The following is a 20,613-nucleotide window of genomic DNA, read 5'->3' as shown; positions in this document are numbered from 1 at the left end:
TCAATCACCGCGCGACAAAAAGGACTTTTGTAGCTGCATAAAAGAAGCTAGTCAATTTATGGAAAAAACACACCGCTGTTTTTTTTTGTTGTTTTATTTTTTCTTTCTTAAAACAAAACTCAAGCCTTTGAAGTTTTCCTTTCTGACCCCTTTTGTTGCTGTTGTTCTCTCCCTGCAAGTGTCAGTAATTATAACAATCACTGGAATGGAAGCAGCTGGCCCCGTGGCTGAGTAGCGCAGAGCGGTGCTGATCTCAGGACAAATACAGGTCAAATAGATGGAGATCAAGCATGTCATAACATGCGTTAATTGTATCTATACTAATTGATTTTTTAAGAATAAGCACTAGTAATTTATGAGTGGTGAGATGCTGTAAGTAGCACACAGTGGGAGGTAAAGGTAAACTTTTGACCTAAGGGTGCCATTCAAACAAACTCATCTCTCCCCAGGAGCATGCAAGACATGCCACCAAACATAGGAAAAACAAACAAAAAAAACAGTTTAGGAACAAAAGTATTTTTCTATACTTTTTACGATGCACAGAATTTATTTTTTATCAATTGTTAAAAGGATATTGGATAACTGAAGTATGTCTATCACCATGAACAGCAAAGCTATTCCTAAGAAAAATTACATAATTTTCATTTGGGAAAGGATAACCCCAATGTAACTGTACCCTTAAAAACAGAAACACAGATCCTCTGTAAGAAATACATTTTTTCTGGCATTGAATTTGCCATACAGACACCATCTCCGGTAAATACTGACCTCTCAAATACATATCTCTCAAAGAAAAGCAAGCAGCTGGGAAAAAAAATGCACATGTTGAAACAGCAGCTCTTCCTGATTTTTTATTTATTTGTACTTTTTGTTATTGACTGCTACTTCTCTATTTATGTAGCACCTTTGATCATGAAAAGAAAAGCTGTATGTTCATCGCTCTTGAAACTGACTTCCCCTTTCCAAACACAGATCACAAAAAAAAAAAAGAGCAAAAGAATACACACGTGTTGCTGATGAGTAAGTTTCTTCCTCAGATATAAATTTCCCTCATTTTTGGATGTGAATGATGGAAGTCAGACATTTGATGTATGAAGTTACCTGTTGTGCTTACCAGCTTTCTAATACAAGAGTATTTCCACAGTTTAAAGATAAAAGTTAGGATGTACATGAAGGATATTTGAAATATAGAAGATAAATATCCATAAAAAATCACAATGACAAAGCATTTGTATTCTGCAAAATGCAACCGTTTTACAAAGTGTAAGTTTCTTCATATTCATGTAACTTGAAACGACAAAGTTTTAATAGCTAACAATAACAGTTAAGTGTTTTTTTAAATGTAATTAGGGAAGAAAATTTCAAATGAGTCCTGAAAGATATTCCCTTTATAAATTAGTGAAAAATCAAACACGTTTTGGGAAAAAAAGAGAAAAAACACTGCTCCTCTGCCCTGGAGTATATGCATACAGCTGGCCTTACACCCAGAACACCCCCGAAGAGCAGTGATAAGACCAGCGAGGTGCATGTTCCCTCTTTGTTTCATCAGGCAGCAAGACACACGGCCAAGCTCACGCTCGGAAGTGCCCCCCAACCACCAACCCCCCCCGCTGGTGCAGGCTTCGTGCCCCCTGCCTGGCCCGCGGGAGGTGGTGCGGGGAGCGCCGGCTTCCCCAGCTGCTGCACAGCTCTTTCAAACGGGGCACCTGCTCCTGAGCTGGGCACTCCAGACAAAGATGGCCACAGCGTGATGTTACACACGTTTAACTTCACTTTTGGCATCAAATTGTTTGCTGCATGAAACAGCAGCTCTTTAATTTAGAGAGCAAGCAGGGAGGAGCTGCCTCCTCCTCCTCCATCCCTCCATTCCCCACAGGACAGCTTCCGCGGTGCTCCCACCACCTGGAGGAGGCTCTGCTCACGGCTCTGCTCCAGTACAAAATTCAAGTCTCATCTGGTGTGAGCCCTCTTCTCGTATCGCATGTTGTTCTATGGCTCAAACCTAGCCACTGTACTTGTGACAGAGAAAATGCAGACTCCTAACGGGTCCTTCAACATCATACATCAACCTTCTTCCTCCCATGTAGAAGCTAGCAATATTTTTAATCACGATAGTAAGGTGATAACTTCAGTGTCAAGAACTGAAACTACGTATCAAATTGTTCCAAAGAAAGTCATTTTTACCTTGCTTAATTTGTCCTTGAGCTGCATGACTTGACATCGAAGGAGGTGCCTTCACTTTTGTCATCTCAGGAGTGCCAGGCCGAGGCGGCCTAAACACGACGTGCATGAAGGGGCAGAGGAAGGAAGACAAGGGAAAAAAAAAAAACACAGAAAAAAGAGGGAGGGGAGGATTATTTTCTAAGACAGTGTGACTAAACAAACTTTGAAAGGCAATCCTGTAAAGAATGATGCATCCCATTTACAGTTCCCAGCTTACTCTTTGGTGATGAAAAGTTTGTCTGTATGTTTTGATCTGTTTAGAATTTGACCTGCTCTTCAGTCTATTTAAAACTAAAACTCATCAAAAAGGACAAAACTGGCCTCTCATCCCTCCTGGCACAAATCTTACTCTAACTCCACATCATATTAACACTGTAAGTTATCTAACTCAGTTGAAAGCAATAAAGTTACTTTGGCGCAAAAAATGCTTTAGTCATGATAAGAAGAAATGCACTCTGGTCACCTGGGTACCAGAGGCTTTCACAGCCATTTAACACATCAAACTCCACAGTAAAATTAAGCAAAATAAAGCACTTCATCAAAGTAGAGACTCTGAAAGAAAGTTGTCGTGAGTTAAAGGGAGTATTTTCTGTACCTGGTTGGGCCTTTCTTCATGTGGTCTCCAATAAAAGTTGCATTAGTCATGCTCATCAGCGTGTTTGCCAGCGAGATGACAGACAGGAGGTGCTGAGTGGTGACAGCACGCGATACTCCGTACGTCCCCTTTCCGAGTCCTTCTGTAATGGACATTTTCCTTCCCAGCTCCATGCCCTCATAGGATGGTTTACCCACAGACTGATTGTAACCGGGAAGCATCAGAGACATGTGGCCACCTCTAGACAGGAGGCCAAAGGACACCGAACAGTGCGGCTTAAGCATCCCCAGGCGATCAAGGCAAAGCTCATCTAGAACAGAATTCAAGCCCCAGGCATGAAGACAAGACATAAAAAGCTTTGCTGTATCCATGGTTAGATTATACTCTAATAAAGTTAATGGTTTAGATTTGCTAGAGCGATATTCTGGGTCACCATCTTCTCTTCTCTGCCTTATTGATTCTTCATCCTCATCCTCATCATCGAGAAGATGCTCTTTGATATTCTCTTTGATCGTCTCCTTGACCTGCTGGAAGAGGACGGCTGCTCGTTTGCCAGTCAAAAAGGAGCCTCCTTTGTCAGAACCGCCGGATGCCTTCTGCAAATTCTCCGGAGAAATGAGTGCACTGTTGGGTCTCGAGGCCTCTTCGGTCAGCAGCTGAATAATCAGGGCCTCTACATCGAAGAAGAGCACGTGTATGTCTGGATCTGTTAAGTTTGTCTTTATAGCTTGAACCATCAGGGAGTTATGCGAATATTTAGGTAAATTCCCCTGCAAAAAATAAAAGAAAATAAAAGCTATTTCAAAATTTTAACTGGATAACTGTCTGTATACTTCTCTTGGATTTAATTCACAAATTGAGGAAGCCCTGTGTGAACAAAGTTTGAAAACTCGCAGGGTATAAAACAGGAAAATCATTCTAAGATGCTTCACTGACATTCTCATAACATCGGGAATTTCAGAGTTGTGATCAAGTATTACAAACCTAATATACGTTAATACTGTAACACCGACACTCAGGATTCGGTATGAACACCGGTGCCCGAGCCTGGGCACTCAGGTACTTGGAAAAACAAGGTGACACCGTTCCAAAGAATGCCCTGTGCAAGGGACCGCTCTTTTCCAAACAGAATAGGACGCAGGAAGGTTAAAAAAAAAAAAAAAAAAAAAAAAAGGAAAATAAATAGAGCTCGAAGCAGACCTCTGCTGCTCTCTGCTGGTCAGAAGCCAGACTGCCAGAACATCAGACACCTGCATTCATCTAGAGAAAAGCGAAAGAAACAAGCGAAGAAACAAACACAAGCTCGTTTTCTTAGGACCCAGAGATTGGCAAGAGCAATCCCAGCAGTTCTTTCAGCATACATTTTTCATAATGTGATTACTCCTCCATCTTGGGTTTGCTTCTGCATGCATAATTGTTTTCCCTTATTGACTGGGCAAAAACTACCCCGCTAAAGGATTTAATACGGTCACAAATGAAACTTAACACTAGTCTCATATCTACAAATTTTAATCCCTAGCATAAATCAAATTGAGATAATAAAAACCTAGATATTGCAGTGTTCAGAAAACAGGAAGCTATTTCTTTATTGTCAGGATGTTCTTTTTCCCCTCTCAATACCTAAACTGTCCTCTCATATGCAATACAAAAAAACCTCATTCAGACAAGTACCAACATACACACCCGAACATATGAATTGTTTATTCTTAACAGACTTCATGGTATTAATGTGTTAAGCACATACTGACATTGCAAATATATTGATCAATATTAAATAAAACAAAATGATGTTTTCTATCTCAAAATGGCAGTAACAGGTTTGAAGAAAAATATCTTAATTTCTTTTGCAAGCCACATCTCTATAGGAAATTGAAATGAAGCGTTACAGCTATAAGAGGTGACCAGCTACTTCACAGAACCGTGGAACAGCTGAGGCTGGAGCGCACTCCAACCCTCTGCAAAAACAGGACCGTGCCCAGTCCAGCTTTGAGCATCTCCAAGGACGGACGCCCCAGAGCCTCGCCCCGTGCAGCCTGCTCCAGGGCTCTGCTGCCCTTGCAGTGAAGAGAAGTCTTCTTACGTTCAGACTGAAATTTTCCCCGTTTCATTTTGTGCTGCTTGTCCTTCCAGGGCTTACCCAAGGCCAGGTAAAGTTAGCTTACGTCTTTTCTATTAAAATTTCAGAGTGGTTTGGATAAGATCCTTTCAGCTACAACGATGAAGACTTGCTGTATTTTATTGAATTACTTACGTATGAAAAATAAATTGCTTGGATACTGCATTAGAAACAGCCAAGCTAGACCAGAACTCACTTTGTCAGACGCTTCAGAAGCTAGCAGGTTAGTGGCAAGAGTCTGCAGTTTTTGATGTGCCACGTTTTTCAGAGCAGCCAGGCTACGCCGAGTCATGGCCTGCTTCAGGTTGACAGCGGGATGACTGAGGGAGTCCACAGCCGCTGGAACTGCCTCATCACAGGCGTTCAGGATTTCTACCGCTGTTATTCCCATCACACACCTGTCCAGCGCACCTTCAAACGTTTTGGAAAACATTAGTTTAAGCAGGAACAATTCAGAATGTGCAAAACATTGTAAGTACAACGATGTGCAAAAATAATTTACACCACAGGATGCAATGGGTAAAGCTTTCTGTTAACAGCTATTTTTAGAAATATTCCAAAGGAATGGATTTGTCCTGAATTTCCATGAGACTGAAGTGTCAGGGCTCATTCTTATCGTCTTCTATACGGAGCATTAGCCCCTTTAAAAACAAAAGGAAGGGAAACACAAACCAGACAGACAACAGAACTGATGACTATCCTGCACTTTGCGGATGAAGGAACTATTCGAGATTCAAGGTGCTGCATTTCTATGCCAAGCTTTCAAGAAAACTAAGAGGAAGCATGAACACTACTGAATTAAGAGGACACTACACGTGCAGCTAACAAGTGTTCTCTGTAAAGATAAATAGGAAATATATGTAGGGAGAAAAAGCCAGAGGAAGCTGCACTTCTCCAAAAATAAATGAGTTATTCTAAATACATGTTTTAATATTTGATCTACAAATTCGGCTAACATGGGGAGAGCTAGATTTCTAAACAAAAATGCATAAAAAAATTAACACGTCTCAGATGCACCTTGCACAGATTACCAAGTATTATTAAAAAAAATTGATAAAACAATGTCTGAACTTAACCTTACCGGTATCCATTTGCCAGACGTACACAGACCCATCTGAACACCCCACTACCAGGTAGTCATCAGAAGGCCTCCATTTTATTACTTGAATAGGGAAAAGGTGACGGGATGCCAGCATGATGCATTTTTTCTCCCGCAGACTCAGAAGACCTACCGAGTGATCACTGGCAACAGAGCAAATACAGTGCTGGACTCTTGCCTTAAAAATGAATGAATAAATAAATAAAGATTAATCATAAGGTAGGCAGTTTACTTTTAAGAATCTCTTCTTCACTGGACAAAGTATAACGATCAACAACCTATTTTATAAGCAAACGCAGGCACATAAATCTATGGCAAAACTTGCTGTTACCACTGGAAACAGATTTTCATTTGCAGAAATTCTCTTGAACCAAATACCTGCGTGTCATAAAGAGCAAACAGGCACAAAAATGTCCTGCCTCCTTATCATAACCACATGATATCGCTACCTTGGAAAAATTTTATGCACTGAACCAATAATGTCACTTCGTGGTCATGTTCAGAAATTTTTCAGTCTTTCCAGAAAAAGGAAATTATTTTCTACCAACATGTTCTTCAAATGTTTAAAATCTGAAGGGGAAGTAACTCTGCAGGGTTCAAAAGAGTCATAAAAATAATACTTCATCGGCAAATAAAATACAGACTACTTACTCTCAAGCCTGTCACTTTTATTTAATTTTTTATGCTATAGGCCAAAATATTTTAGCTAATACTGATGAATATTTCTTAGTAAAAGAAAAAAGAGACTAGAAGCATTTTGATTTATAATACGGAATAGGCATGTCCATGCACATACACTAATAGAAACACCGCTACAGGTGAAGTCACTCAAAGAACTACCCTTCAAATAGTTTTAATAGCTTTGCGTTTTCTTCCAGCTCTCCTTAGACTTGGATTATATGCTAATACTTAAGTTTAAATTAAAATTTTCACATCTACACATGGTTTAGATTAACATACTAAGTCACAGATGTTTTCAACGGTGACATCCAAGGAAGGTTAGTGCCTTAGCGGAGCTAAGCAGTGCAGAGGTACAGGAAACAGGCTCAAGAATTAGAAGTATGAAAATGAGGATGAAAAAAAGCAGAACATTAAAGAAAAAGGGAACAAGAAGGGAAGGAAAAAAAGGGAAACAAAAGGCAAAGAAACTGTTGAGCAAAAAGGAGAACCCATGTTTCTCAAGTAAACCTGTGTCATTTTGTGCATTAAATTCTCTCTGTTCATCCAAGTTATCAAAAATAAAATTTCATTCAAAGCCTAAGAGCTTATGAGCTAACTGGTGGGGAACACTTGCCTCAGTTTCAAAGGTTTTCAGGGGAAAGAAGTTGCTTCCACGTGATAGAAATCCTCTCCTGCAGTTAATGCTGGATATCATCTAATGTCAAGCATTTCCTTAACTAGCTGGGTTTTAACATACATTTTCCCACTGTTTTTAATTATTTCCATAGCTAAATCATGATGCGAACAAAACCAAAATTAACGGAACAATTAAATGGTTTTAAATATTTGCAAGGGTTATACTTTAGCTCAGTGCTAGAGCTTTGGTATTTCATACTGCATTCACACTCTCAGGAAGGATTTCAGGGGCTGTAGCATTCATGGGAAGCGTAAGACAAGTTATCAGGACATATTAGTTAAAACTTACACTACAGTTTTCTGGTGGAACTAGAAGCTGTGTAATTTCTCCACCATGTACACAGAAGATATGTTTCATCTCTCCAGAAAATATATCCCACATGATGACTGAGAAATCCACACCACCTGAGATCAAATACCTTTGATCATAACGAGAAGAAACCTGGTGAGGATACAGTAAGCATGTAATTTTGTTTCGATGGCCTCTGAGAGTCCGGTGAGGTGGCCAACCTGAGGAATTGGGTAAGGTCGGGGGTACGGGGTGGGGAAGGATGAAAAAGGGAAAAAAATAATTAATTTTTGATAGAACAATTAATAAATTAGATTGCACACACTGCGATCCAGCTGTGCTTTTCGAAAGCTTATTAGCATACCTCTCCGAAGCATATGCTCTCCTTGCAAAAGCTGAACTATAGCAGTTTGTGTCGCTGGCACAATAACAATGCTTCCATCCTCCCGACCACAGACCAAACGCCCGTGTGCTGGGATATACACACTGGCCGTAACTTTAAGTGGTTCATTGAAGTTTGGTATTAAGCTTAGTTGGTCTATAATCCCAGCTGGGCGAGGAGTGAGTTTATCAAAAGCTTCCTGGAGGGATATTGAAGTTGTTGTTTGCAGTCCTGTTTAAAAAAAGGGGACAAAGAAAAAAAAAAAAAAAGAAAACTATTCAAGAACCAAAATAGGAATGCTTTTCCTGAAAGATTTCAAAGTTAAAATACACCATGCTACAACACCACATAAAAGATATCGGAGATCAATTCACTGACCTGAGGGAAGCTGCAGCAACACATAGAAACAATACATGTGAGAGAACTGGAAAAGTATATGATTTAAACTACAAGAGGAAGTTATGTAGGCAGACAACAATGACCACAGCTGGTGTTTGGAAAAAAAGGCCATTAAAACTTAATACCTGAAAAGTGTTCAGAGTAAATGTAAGATTTTGATCACATATTAAAAAGTTAAGTAACTGCAACTCTTAAAAGAAGCAATGAAAAAAAAAAGTACAACAAAAAAAGCTTCCTGGATTTATAGGAAAAGCAGCAGTGCTTTATCCAGCAACAAAATACGTAACAAAATAGAGATGTCCATACAAAGACCTACCAAGAAGACATAATTACGTAATACCTGCTGCACTATCTTGTTGTTCAAGATTTTCAGGCACACTCCAAATACACAGTCTTCCTGAAGAGTCTCCTTGGATTAGCAGCTTATAGGAAAACTCCCTACGTCTGCAGAAGAATCGAGTAACTGGGGGACATATAAGTAACTGTTAAAAAAATAAAATAAAATAAATTAGAACTTCAGACATACGCAAACCATGCACAAATCTGAATATTTACTTTTCCCACATAACTCACTGTACATTTTGAAAGTAGAACAAAAAACAGCTACTCTATGCTTTATCTTTGTTATAGAAGGAAGAATAAATACATCAATATGAACTAGAAGACACTGTGGTTAGTTATGAAACAAGTCACAGTTTTAGGGGAAAAAATATGTATATATAATAAATATATATGTTTTTTATATATTTATGTTTATATAACTCTCTCTATATATGTATATTCTAAAATTGTTAACATTTCAACTGTAATGGTAAGCTGGAGATACACTACTCAGTAAGGAACGTGGCCATACGAGAAAAGGAAGTTATAATGTTAACAAATAACACAGCAGATCAAATCTATACATGTTTAAATGCCCAAATTTGGCAACAGATTAAATGGTTGTGATTAAAAAAAGGATCCATACAATAGTCTTACATTAACAGTATCTGTAAGCGAGACAATTATTTAAACCTAGTACTACACATGCCTAGGTACATCACACAACAGTCCCAAAATCTGTTAGTTTATAGCAGATACAGTTCACAATATAACATAAAAACATGTATAGTTAAATGAGGATTTTAGCCAGAATTGGCTTTTCTTTACTTTGCAAGAATCTAAGCTTGAAAACTCAAAGTTGTGACTCTCAAAGCCCTTGCTAAGTGACTGCCTAATCATTATGCACATCACAACCTGACTTCTGCTCCAGCACTGATGAATGATAAACTGTTAGCATACAAGAACTGAAGATTCACTTGACCATAGACTAATTTCTGCATTTATTTGAAAACCAACAAGAACCAAAACAAAGAAACAAAATAGCAGGGAAATTACATCTGGTTTTCTTCCAATCGTCTACTTTCTCTAGCAAAAGAGGAAATTCTGAAGGTCTACTTAGAATGAGAAGAAAATGTCATGAAGTATGCATATTTAAACTCTCTAAAGAAGAAATACTGACCATAAATGAAAACCCCAAAGAAACGTGTTTTTACCTGTTTATCTGCTCTGTCCAATACGCTGTACAGTAAAGGAGGATTTAGATTTTCTACTGCTTTCCCCACATCTCTGCGAAATGAATCACTAGCTGGTAGACAGCTGGGTTTAAAAACGAAAAAAAAGGAATAAAATTTATTGTATGACTAAAGTGATCACTCTGTCAATAGCTAACTAAATAATATGCTAGATTCTTAAGCAAAAACAGTATCCAAGTCCTTAAACATTGCATTTTCAGAGTTTCAGAGTTCAAAAGAGTTCAGAGTTCAAAACATTTGGCTTCTTACTCAGGACCAAACCACACCAAACTCAAGTATTCCTCCAACAGACCACCAGGTAGATCTGCTTGCTTCTTTATGCTGTGATGGCACATGAAGGTCAGAAAGGATTTCTTGTCTGACTTATGTGAGAATATTGGAGGATCTATATGATAAAACTGCATCTCCACCCAGAACAAAGAAATGTTTGTATATCACAAATTAAAAGATGTAAAAAGAAAACCATTCAAACCATTCAAAATGTCTCATGCTTTAATCTGAAAAAAAAAAAAAAAGGAATCAGAGCATTTCATTGTTGAGTACCTGGGTGGTAATTTATATATGAAACTTTGTCCATCTTCTGTCCAAACAATCACTTTGTCAGCTGACACAAAGTCGCCACCGGTCCAGGTCTGTTCATTTTCACTAGGGAGTGAGCATAAAAGGGAATAATCTCCAGCATCAAAAACCTGAAAAGAAACAGAAGTCTATCAGTCATCAAACACTTACAGATTAAAATGCCCAGGCAGCAGCTAATTGCAGTTTCCACATACGCATATTAACAGGATTTAGAACATCTTGATCTGAATGTCTTACTGGCAATTTAATTACACGAGGTGCTAGTGTGAGAATAAGCTAGCGTTTGTTCAGCTAGCTTTCCTTACCCTCCAGTACTTGGAGCACACTACCAACAACGACCGCTGGGTAAATGCGCAGAAAGAAATGCTTTGACAGTTCTGACAATAAATAGGTTTTGACTCCTCTTCAAATATTGGTGTGGTATCCTAAATAAAAATAAACAAGCAAAGCAATTACATTAAATTATCTACATCTGATTTAAAAAGCCCGCAGACTGCCACAGGTACGAGAGTAACATATATGCAGAAGAACAGAACTAAAGAAGCGATAAGAAATTGGCTTGTAGAGACAGACAAAAATGGCACCAACAGGAGGCTGTAAGCGTTATCTGGAGAGCACACGTGTACAGCCCATCGGGCGCGAGTACCGACCGGCAGTCAGCAGGCAGAGTGCTGAACTGCTGAGCACACAGGGCTGTTTCCTTCCGCACGTCAGCGAGCTCACGTCCCCAGGCTCCCAGCCACGGACTGGGTTAGAGGTGAGGGTTCAGTCACCGCTGACCGCGTTCTCCTGAGATCCCATCTAGCACCGCCGGGCAGCACAGACCTCACCCCTCCGGCCCTACACCCTTTGCTGAGTTAAAGCATCAGACGGGTCCACCCCATCGGTGCTGTGCCTTGACCAACCTCGGTCTGCACTAAAGCGTAACTTTCTTCTGGTTATGTTGAGGGCAGTTTCCGATAGCCTGTCCAGATGAAAACACAACCAGCACCTGAAACTGGCAGTCTCTACACAGGCAAACATATGTATGGAAATCAGATAACAAGAAAACACCCAGCTGATTTTTTTTTCCTTGCTCAAACTGACCTTAGAACATGACAGAAAACGTGATGGAAGAGGGACTACGTGGTTTCATAAGATGCCAGATGGCCAACTTCTAAGGAAAAACCAAACCCTTGTCACATTTCTTATTCTATTATTCCTCATAAGAAGATCTGCAAGAGCACGTGGCATCCTCTTTTGTCACTTAAGTCTAACAAATTCCCCAGCTGGACAGATTAGCGGTGCCTATTTAGCACCGTCACTCTCGGTGGATTACCTTTCTTCTAGACAGCCAGCTGAAACTAAGCACATTCAGCTCACATTTCATTCTTGCGCGGTTCCCACTATCCCAAACAGACTACGCTCCTGTTTAGGTATGCGTTTCTTACTTTCATACTCTTCACTGTACTATGCAGAGTAAACAAGTATTTATTAATATCACGTTCTGACTAATAAGGAAGACCTTAAGGAAGGCCACTGCAAGACCTTTAACATAAAATTTGTCTGTATCAAAGTTACACATACAGCGCAGTGTTCACATTGGTTTGGAAAGCTAAAGGTTATTGAAACAATCTTTTGTTACTAAATTTACTTTGGATCTCAAAAGCCTGTGAGAGGTAAAAGATAATTTCAGGAAAGAACAGGACTTTTAAAGAAGAAAAACTAAAACTGAATAGACCAAAATATTTGCATATCATTAACACAAACCATTAAATGGCATGCATAAAAAAACAGATTTGTAGGAATTAATTACTGTATTAATTTTGAAATAAGTTCTGTTAGAGTCAAACAAAGAACATCTTCATTAGGATTTCTGTTGGTATTTAAAAAAAAAAAAGATAAAGCCCATGATATTCCAGGTAGCAGGAAGAACAGGAAAAAGGATTAACAGATGTTCTCTCTTCATCAGAGCAGGACTTGAGGAAAAAAAATCTGGGAGTTAACAGTTGAGGGTGGTATGTCCTTTAAGATTTTTGGGAAATGTCACTAATTCAGAAGCTTACCTGCATGCGACTAACTTCAGAGGTTATTATCCATACTTTCAGGATGCCAGTCACTGAAACTGCTACAACAGTATCCTCTGGGGGGGGAAAAAAAGGCAGATAAATACAAGAATGTCTTCATTTTGGTACATGCTTGTGCATATCTGAGTACAAAAATAAGAGAGAGCTCCTCAACATTGAAATTTACCAAAACAATCTTAAAGTGTTTGCTTCAAAATCAAACGTTTATTTGCAAACTGGTATGCCAGAAGTGCACATACACATATTCAGTGGTTTTGTGTTTAAGTTTCATTCCCATTATGGGTGGGGACACGGTCTCTTAACGCCTAGGGCTCAAATTAAATAGAGGGGGGCAGAGGGTGAAGGGTAGCCCCAGTTGTTTCTGGCACTGCTGTCTGACACGAGGCGTTGTCTCGTCACTGTCTCCAAAAGGAAGATGTTTCTCTTGTAGGAGGAAAGACCTCTTGCTTATGCCCAGCTCTTTGCCCACAGCGGCCTGAGAGGCTGCTGAAGCTTAATGGGGAACGTATGCTAGCTGTACGCTGCCCAAGCACCTTGCCTGGGGGTTCCCCAACAGTGTCTCTGAAAAAGTAATCCATTCCATTCATTAACCACGCACACCAACCCCCCCAGCACAAACCAACCCCCCCCACCAAACCCACACCTACTGCTAGTCACTTCCTAGAAATTCCTGTTTTCCCCAGGCAATTCTGCTGAAGGACAAAAATCCCCGGGCTTTGATTACAAAACACAAACACGATTAAAATGATTACAAAACAAAGAGTAAAATTAAATGCAGTAGCAGGGAACTTAAAACCAGAGTTCACTTTCCATTTTTCCAGCAACTCAGATGTTATGGAGACAGCAATTCAGCATTGCCACAGCAGCCCTTTGGGAACAGTTTACAACTGCTGTCAGCCTTAATTGAAGATAAGTCTCTTTCCTTCAGAATCTTCTTTCTTAGTGTTCCTCAAACTCTTAGAAATTAACAGCTTCAACAACGGAAAAAGCTGAATGAGGCACATCTCCACAGCTGCCAAAAATTTAAAGCTTGGCAACTGAACACAAACTAGCAGCGAAGCAGATGTGTGGACAGGTATTGCTTCAGACCATGTTAACCCATGTGCTACTATATATTCTGTCTACCCACATACCTCTTCACTAAACTGCCTGGCATTACTTTTAGAAGTTCCTCTCTGCAGTCTTCAGTTTTTTTATCGTGTACTTTAATCAGCACTTTCCTTAAACACATCTCCTGCAATAATAGCTTTGAAAATGTTATGACAGCACTTTTTATAAAGCTACTAATCACAAGGAATATTCGCGGTATGTATATATCTTGTCAAAATCACAATTCCTAGCGTGCCAAATGATCTCGATGTATGCCACACATCACATTAGTAATGCAAATGACAGCCTTAGCATCTAGAGTGCTTGCACCTCTTCCTTTAGCCTCGTGCCAGTTTCCAGGCTCTTGCTATCACAGCGTTCTCCAAAACCTCTTTTCAATTCTCAAAGACAAAACAAGTTATCACTCTAGTGGAATGTGCTTTTATTCCAAAAGAAAAATGACTCTTCCTGTAGGAATGCTCCTCGCCCTTCAGATTTCAGCACATGCACACACTGAAGATAACAGAACTGAATTACTTACCAGGTGAGCCCGGAACCTGTTGTAGCTGATTTCACTACCCGGGTGCTCATTTTAGGTTTTGCTCGTGAGAAAGCACTAAAATTTGGCCAGAGCTAAAACTCTCATTGGATGCAACAGCAACAGAGACGATACCAAAACCACAAAGAGTCTTCTCCCCGCACATTTTCCGGGACTAGACATAACTATGTATGCATTGCTTTTTTGAGAAGTTGAAAATAGTATTACCTTACAGCGGGGCAAAGCCATAATAAAAGCAACAGAAACAATTACCTTGTGTTCTATTGGATTTAATGATAGTCATGGAGCTGATCCAGTCGGGAGATATCTTTGATAACAAAGAATAAAGAACTTCAAGGCTGGTGGCATCCACAACAAGAATTTCTGGATAGTGTCCATGGCATAACAGTCTCCCTTCACGCTGAGTCCCGACTGTGAACTGATAGAACTAAACGGATATTAACACCACACAAAAGTTATACTCCATGCAAGACACTGACTGCTTCATTTTTAATCAAGACTGTCACTCCATAAATATATTCTACTGGCTATATATTAAAAAAAATGCTACTGGGCTCTGATGTGCGGAGCTTTTTGCTGAGGCCCCCGTCCGCTGTTATCTTCCCGAGGCAACCTTTGGACAGCTCACCCAGCCCCGGTGGCGGACAGGAGCCTGTAACAGCCCTGCCTGCCGAGGTCAGCCTCCCTCTCCCACCTCCCCCAGCAGCACTTCTCAGTTTTATCCTATTCCTCCGTTCTTTCCAGGACCTCTAATTACCTTTTTCCCCCAAAAGCTGAATTAAAGCACCTACGTCCAGCTCTAAGGCATTTGATGATACTGCACAACTTTCCATGCCTCATTTTAATAACTGATCTATAGTTATCCACGCTGCACCATACAGAGTAGGAGCTCTGAAGTGTACCCAGAGTACCAACCTGTATGCCAGTGTGTGTGCAGGCTAGCTTCGTAAACTCTATGCATCTCCCATCATTCACGTCCCACAGACACATCTCCCTAAAACACAAAAGACAGATTACAGCCACATCCAAAATATTTCGGTCTTCCAAGGATTAAAAAAATTATTTACGCTGGGAGAATCTGAAACATTTATTACTGACTATGTGAGTTGTATTTAGGTAAAGGAAACTCAAAATCTACTTGAGTTGATTCTATTTGAATCTACACAGCCTGTTCTGCCCTATAAAGAAAAAGGGAAATGAGCAAAATGAAAAAATACATCACAAGCAATCAACATATTAAGTAAATGCAAACATTTAACTGAGAATTTCTCATTTCTCTCACCACTATTTCAAATCTTTATATACATCTACTGCTTCCCCTAAGGCGTCTGAAGATTAGCTGGCCTTTTCCACATTAGTGAGCAAGAAAAGCGTATCACAGAAAAACAGAACTTCATCACGTGGCAGTGAACACTGACGGTTTTTCAGAGGTTCCAGGCTGGCAGGAGCTGGCAGCATCACCTGGCTCTTCATGAAATCACGGAACAACCAATTATAAATAGCATCAGTAGATATTCTTCTGACTTGCCTTATAAGAAAATATTAGTTACCTCTGTGAATTAATGCAGATTTCAGAGGGATAAGGAAACATTTCCCCCTATTTACAGTATTTTCCCCCAACATTTTGACTTTCAAAGTTTTATTTTAAAATTTAATCAAAACGGAATCTGTCAGCTGCTGCCTCATCTTTTTTCCCTTTGCATCAGATATATAATTTCACACTGAAAACTTCTTTTTCGTTTTAAATCCGAAACAAAAAGACTACTTAGTACTGAAATCACTGCAAGGCAAAAATTGTAAGTTTTGACACGCTCCATTCACAAAGTCTAGGTTAAACGGTTGTTTAAATACAGCGTTCCCTGACTTTGTCAAATAAACTTACTGGGTTTGTTTGGATACATAACTGACCTATATCTCTCCAACTGCATTTATATAGGCAGAGGCTAAGAAATTTCTTGCTCAGCCACAGTTGATCAAATCAACCTTAGCCTGGAGGTCCACCTTCTGGTAACCAGCCTTCAAAAACAAAGCAAACACAAGAACAGACTCCAAAACTTCTGTTGCCTTTTATAGCTCGTTTTGCATACCAGCAGGTCTGCCAGTCAAACACCAAGTTCCATACACGAATGAAAGAGCAACTCTCAGTAACAGACACATGCTCTGTAAGGATCATCTCTAGAAATACTTTCAGGTCTAATATTTTGCCTAACTAAAGACAGCCGAAATAGAAAATTTAGCTTTTCAAAGCAAAGTTTGAAAAAGCAAAGCACAAGGGCATACTTCTAAAAAAAAAAAAAAATACACATGCACACCAAATCTAAATGTTCGAATTTATACTAGTTTAAGAAGGAGTAGCATGTGTGTAGTATTATCCTGTGCTGGTAAGGCTCAAGAAGATGCTAAAATCAGTAATAACGAGATACCTTGCACTAAGACAAGCAAAAGATGACCCCATCCTACTCAATGCAAGCCCACAGAGGCAGGCTACTCATTTGTAACTGAATTGCTCACACACTTCTTAGAAATTCAAAAGCTGTTCTAGACTCCTGCTGACAAGAGTAATTACTTCAGCTCCCTGAACCTAACCTAGGCTCAAATTATGGAAAGAAAAAAAGCTCTGGCCTTCCAGAGTCGCTCTGTAAGAGGAACAAGACCATGGCCTGCTTCCTAGAAACTGCTTGCTGGCGCCTAGGACGGGGCTGGCGCACGGTCAGCCAGAACACTTCTGCAGATATACAAGGATACAGCGCCTGCACCCTCCCCGCTTGCGGGGGTTTGGCCGCCCAGGCTCACGGCCAGCTTTGATAAGGAGCTGCTTGGCCTTGAGGAGCTCTGGGAACAAGCAGGGAGCTGCTTCAGCTCGGCCTCTCCACAGCCACCTCTAGGCTGGGGCTCTCTTCCCCGTCCCTGCCCGGGTGGCAGCGGGGCTGTGCACACAGGGATCGACCCCGGCTCCCCCGCAGCTCCTGCTGCTCAGCCGCCTGGGGAAAAGCTCTGGAGCAGGCGTGGAAACCAACGCAGACGGTACGAGCAACAGCATCCTGCTGCGGCAGAACTGGTTGATAAAGAGGTTGGAATGCAAAGAAGCAGGTGGAAGCAACCTGATCTCTCCTCTACCCTCAGCTTCCGTTATTTAACAGCCTCGCACGTTAATAAAAAAACTCACCCGCTCTCCGAGGCGCTCACTATGTACTGCTTTTCACTGGAAGCAGAGGCCTTTGATAAACACGTAATTGAGGCTGTGTGACCAAACAGCAGGGCTCTGGGATTAATCTAGAATCAGGGACATAAAATGCGAAGTTACACAGAGTTACCGTGAAATAACAAAGGCACTACAACTTACCTTGAATACACATATTCCAGTTTTCTCTTTTACATCATACAAATGTGTTAACATATGTGCACATTTTATTAGCACAGCTGCGGACATCATCTCGAGTTTGCACAGAATGCTGCTACATTTTGTGAAAAAAACAGTTTCTACCTAACACTGTAATGGCAATTTGTGAAAAAATGCACTTTGCATAAAACTCATGCCAGCAACAATTTTAAATCACGGATGGACTTTGGCCTGACTCAAAAGAACAAACTGTGTTGTACTGCTAAAACAGTTTCTCCCCCCAGTCAAGCAACTTCACAACCCTCTACATTTATAAATGAGTTCATATACAATCCATTCATAGATGAAAGATGAAAAAAATGTCCTTTGTCCATCCTAGAAAGAGATTGTTGCCTTCTCCTATTTTTTTTAAAATATATTAGACATAATTTTGGGAGGTAACTCAGATGTTGAGGTTGTTAGGAATTCAATGCAACTTTTTTCTGAATTATGCTGTATTTTACAAGAAATGATTATTTTTCTAATGTATTCTAGGAGTTCAATACTCCTTGTACTGAGGCAAATTACAAAATTCTATTCAAAAGAGACACTTGCAGATTCCAACACCAGAACAGCCACTGACATATGATACCATAGTTATATGTATAACTATCAATCAATCATCAATCTATATCTCTGCTCCGAGCCTTTTTTCCTCATTCCGTTTTCATGGAAAGCAGTTATTTTATTCAAAATAACCTTGAAGAGCTCTCTCTGAATACAGGTCTCTGATCTCTGAAATCAGTTTTTACAACCCAATTTAAAGCAGCTACACTTGAAAGTAACAGGAAGTTTAGAGTAGCTCCAGAAAAGAGGAGATAATTATTTTTAAAAATTACTGCAGGAGCAGCAACGGAGTATGAGAGCAAAAATGCCTCTTTCTGACCTGAAATGTTCACTACTGGGGGCATGACGTCACATCCAGGTGTCATCTTATGAAGGGAGGAAGAAAGGATAAATGAATCGAGTATAGCAAGAGCTGAAGGGCAGAATAGATACTATACTGTAATACCGAAGACTAAAATTGTTTTGGCAACAAAGATACACACTTAAAGCACATAGAAAGTTAAAAATCACGCAGAGGCTTACCTCTAAATCTAGAGAGAGGTCCCAGAGACATATCTGTCCGTCATGACAGCCCGTGACGATCATGGACACGTCATCCATTAGCAGCAGCGTTGATATGCAGTGGGTGGGAGCCTTCCGACCCCAGAGAACAATGGGCAGCACCAGGCTGTTTCCTGCCATTTTGCTCTCACACCTGCCAATTTAAGCAAAACAATAAATATCACTTATCGGCGGGTATGCCATTTCTTCACCTGGCACCCAATTCTCTCTCCCCTCACTGGGGAACATGTTCACCTTCATATAGGGATTGAGTAACACAATGAAATGGTCACCTGAAAAATACAGGGAAATGGGTTAGTGTTACACCTCGCTAGTTTGATTTCTTACAAAAGAAGATACTTGCAAAAGATACTTTTGATAAGATAGGCCCGACTGGTAGAGTTCTTCTTTTGCAAGCCCAAGGACCCGTTGTCAAAAATAGGCTCTGGGGCTTCCCATGGATCGCTGTGCACTTCCCAAAACTACTCTTCTGTCAGAAGAGCCTGGCATGAACTTCACGAATGAAACTGGTGGGGTTAAAGTTACATTCACTTATCATTGGTATGACCCAGGTGTAAGGCATGCACAAGACCTATTCCGAAAACGCGGAGTCTGACACAAATTAACGCTGTATCTCACCTATATACACATTACATGGAAATTTCTTCAAGAACATAGTTTTATAGTAATTTTGACAAATGCTGCCTGCATTTCGAGTGCAACCAATCCCTGCAGCCAGAGGAATTGAACCTGGTAATGTCCACGGAAAATGCATCACGCACATTGCATCCAATCGGACTACAGTTATTAAAAACTACTTAAGAGCCATTACTTAATAAACACATATAGATACAGACCACCGATCGAGCCCCTACTCTCTTACAGCACACTAGAAGCTACCTGGCAATTAGTATTTGCAAAAGACGCCCGTAACCACAGTGTTAATTGTTATGCAATGCTGAATCAATTGTTCCCAGCCTGGGTGATGACAATATGGAACTGTAAAATAATTTTAAAAGATGCAAAGGATACAGTGACCTTACCAAAAGGTGCATAGCTGCGTAACATAACGCAACGGTCAAAAGTGTAAGTAATAATATAGAAGGAACTTAATATACTTTATACTTTCCATGCAGACGAACATGAGAGAAAGCACTGCAAACATTACCAGCAAGACGCTTTTTAAAGGCTTACAAATACCCACATTTCCAAACTTTTAGGTAAGAGAGGAAAAATAATTCTTAGAGCATTTACGACCAACCCCTCGGGGAGAAAGAGCAAAAAGCGAAGCTACCTCTTTCCTTCTAGTTTTTTATTATGGTATCGCAAAGCCTTCATTAAAAACTTCATTTTCAGGAAGCACCACAGGCTCATTTCAACGGCTGCAGAACTCGGACCACGCAGAACAACAGTTCTCTGTCATCACCCAACACCAAATACACCCCCTGCAAAAACCCAACCTCACTTACGGCTGTAACAATCGATATATATATTTTTTTTACATCAGTGACGACAAACTACAGCAGCGAATAAGCTCTGTGCTTATTGACAAACGCTCAACAAGCATGCAGTGAGGCAGTACGAATGAAAACCCCGTGTTTTAGTTATTTGTACTGCCTACAATTTCTGCAGAAGTGAGAACCGGGAATCTGAACTGGAAGGGGAATCGGAGACATCGCACTGAGTGAAGGTCTCCGTGCTTGCCACCCGTGTCTCCATCGGGATCTTCAGGCTGTTCCCTGCCACCTGCGCACGTGCCAGAACCCCTGGTTCCTCCCTCCAGACACGCAAAACCAGAACG

General features: G+C 40.3%; 1 protein-coding gene across 5 annotated transcripts in view; it reads right to left on the bottom strand.

The window, feature by feature from the left end:
* LOC310890202 (WD repeat-containing protein 7) overlaps nt 1-20,613 on the bottom strand; it is a 114,116-nt gene that overhangs the window by 89,871 nt on the left and 3,632 nt on the right. For all 5 annotated transcript variants that reach the window (XM_083818920.1, XM_083818923.1, XM_083818924.1 and 2 more), the window contains exons 2-16: nt 18,795-18,966; nt 17,493-17,599; nt 15,242-15,320; nt 14,579-14,753; nt 12,658-12,734; nt 10,918-11,037; nt 10,577-10,722; nt 9,995-10,097; nt 8,800-8,941; nt 8,043-8,291; nt 7,679-7,899; nt 6,016-6,211; nt 5,131-5,345; nt 2,819-3,588; nt 2,185-2,273 (exon numbers count right to left, since the gene is read on the bottom strand). In XM_083818920.1, the coding sequence (XP_083675046.1) occupies nt 2,185-2,273; nt 2,819-3,588; nt 5,131-5,345; nt 6,016-6,211; nt 7,679-7,899; nt 8,043-8,291; nt 8,800-8,941; nt 9,995-10,097; nt 10,577-10,722; nt 10,918-11,037; nt 12,658-12,734; nt 14,579-14,753; nt 15,242-15,320; nt 17,493-17,599; nt 18,795-18,953 (2,848 nt within the window). In that variant the 5' untranslated portion in view covers nt 18,954-18,966. The remainder of the gene's footprint in view (nt 1-2,184; nt 2,274-2,818; nt 3,589-5,130; nt 5,346-6,015; nt 6,212-7,678; nt 7,900-8,042; nt 8,292-8,799; nt 8,942-9,994; nt 10,098-10,576; nt 10,723-10,917; nt 11,038-12,657; nt 12,735-14,578; nt 14,754-15,241; nt 15,321-17,492; nt 17,600-18,794; nt 18,967-20,613) is intronic.

Source organism: Anser anser (assembly GCF_964211835.1).
Source record: "Anser anser genome assembly, chromosome: Z".
Taxonomy (NCBI): Eukaryota; Metazoa; Chordata; class Aves; order Anseriformes; family Anatidae; genus Anser; species Anser anser.
This window is presented reverse-complemented; position numbering and strand designations above follow the sequence as displayed.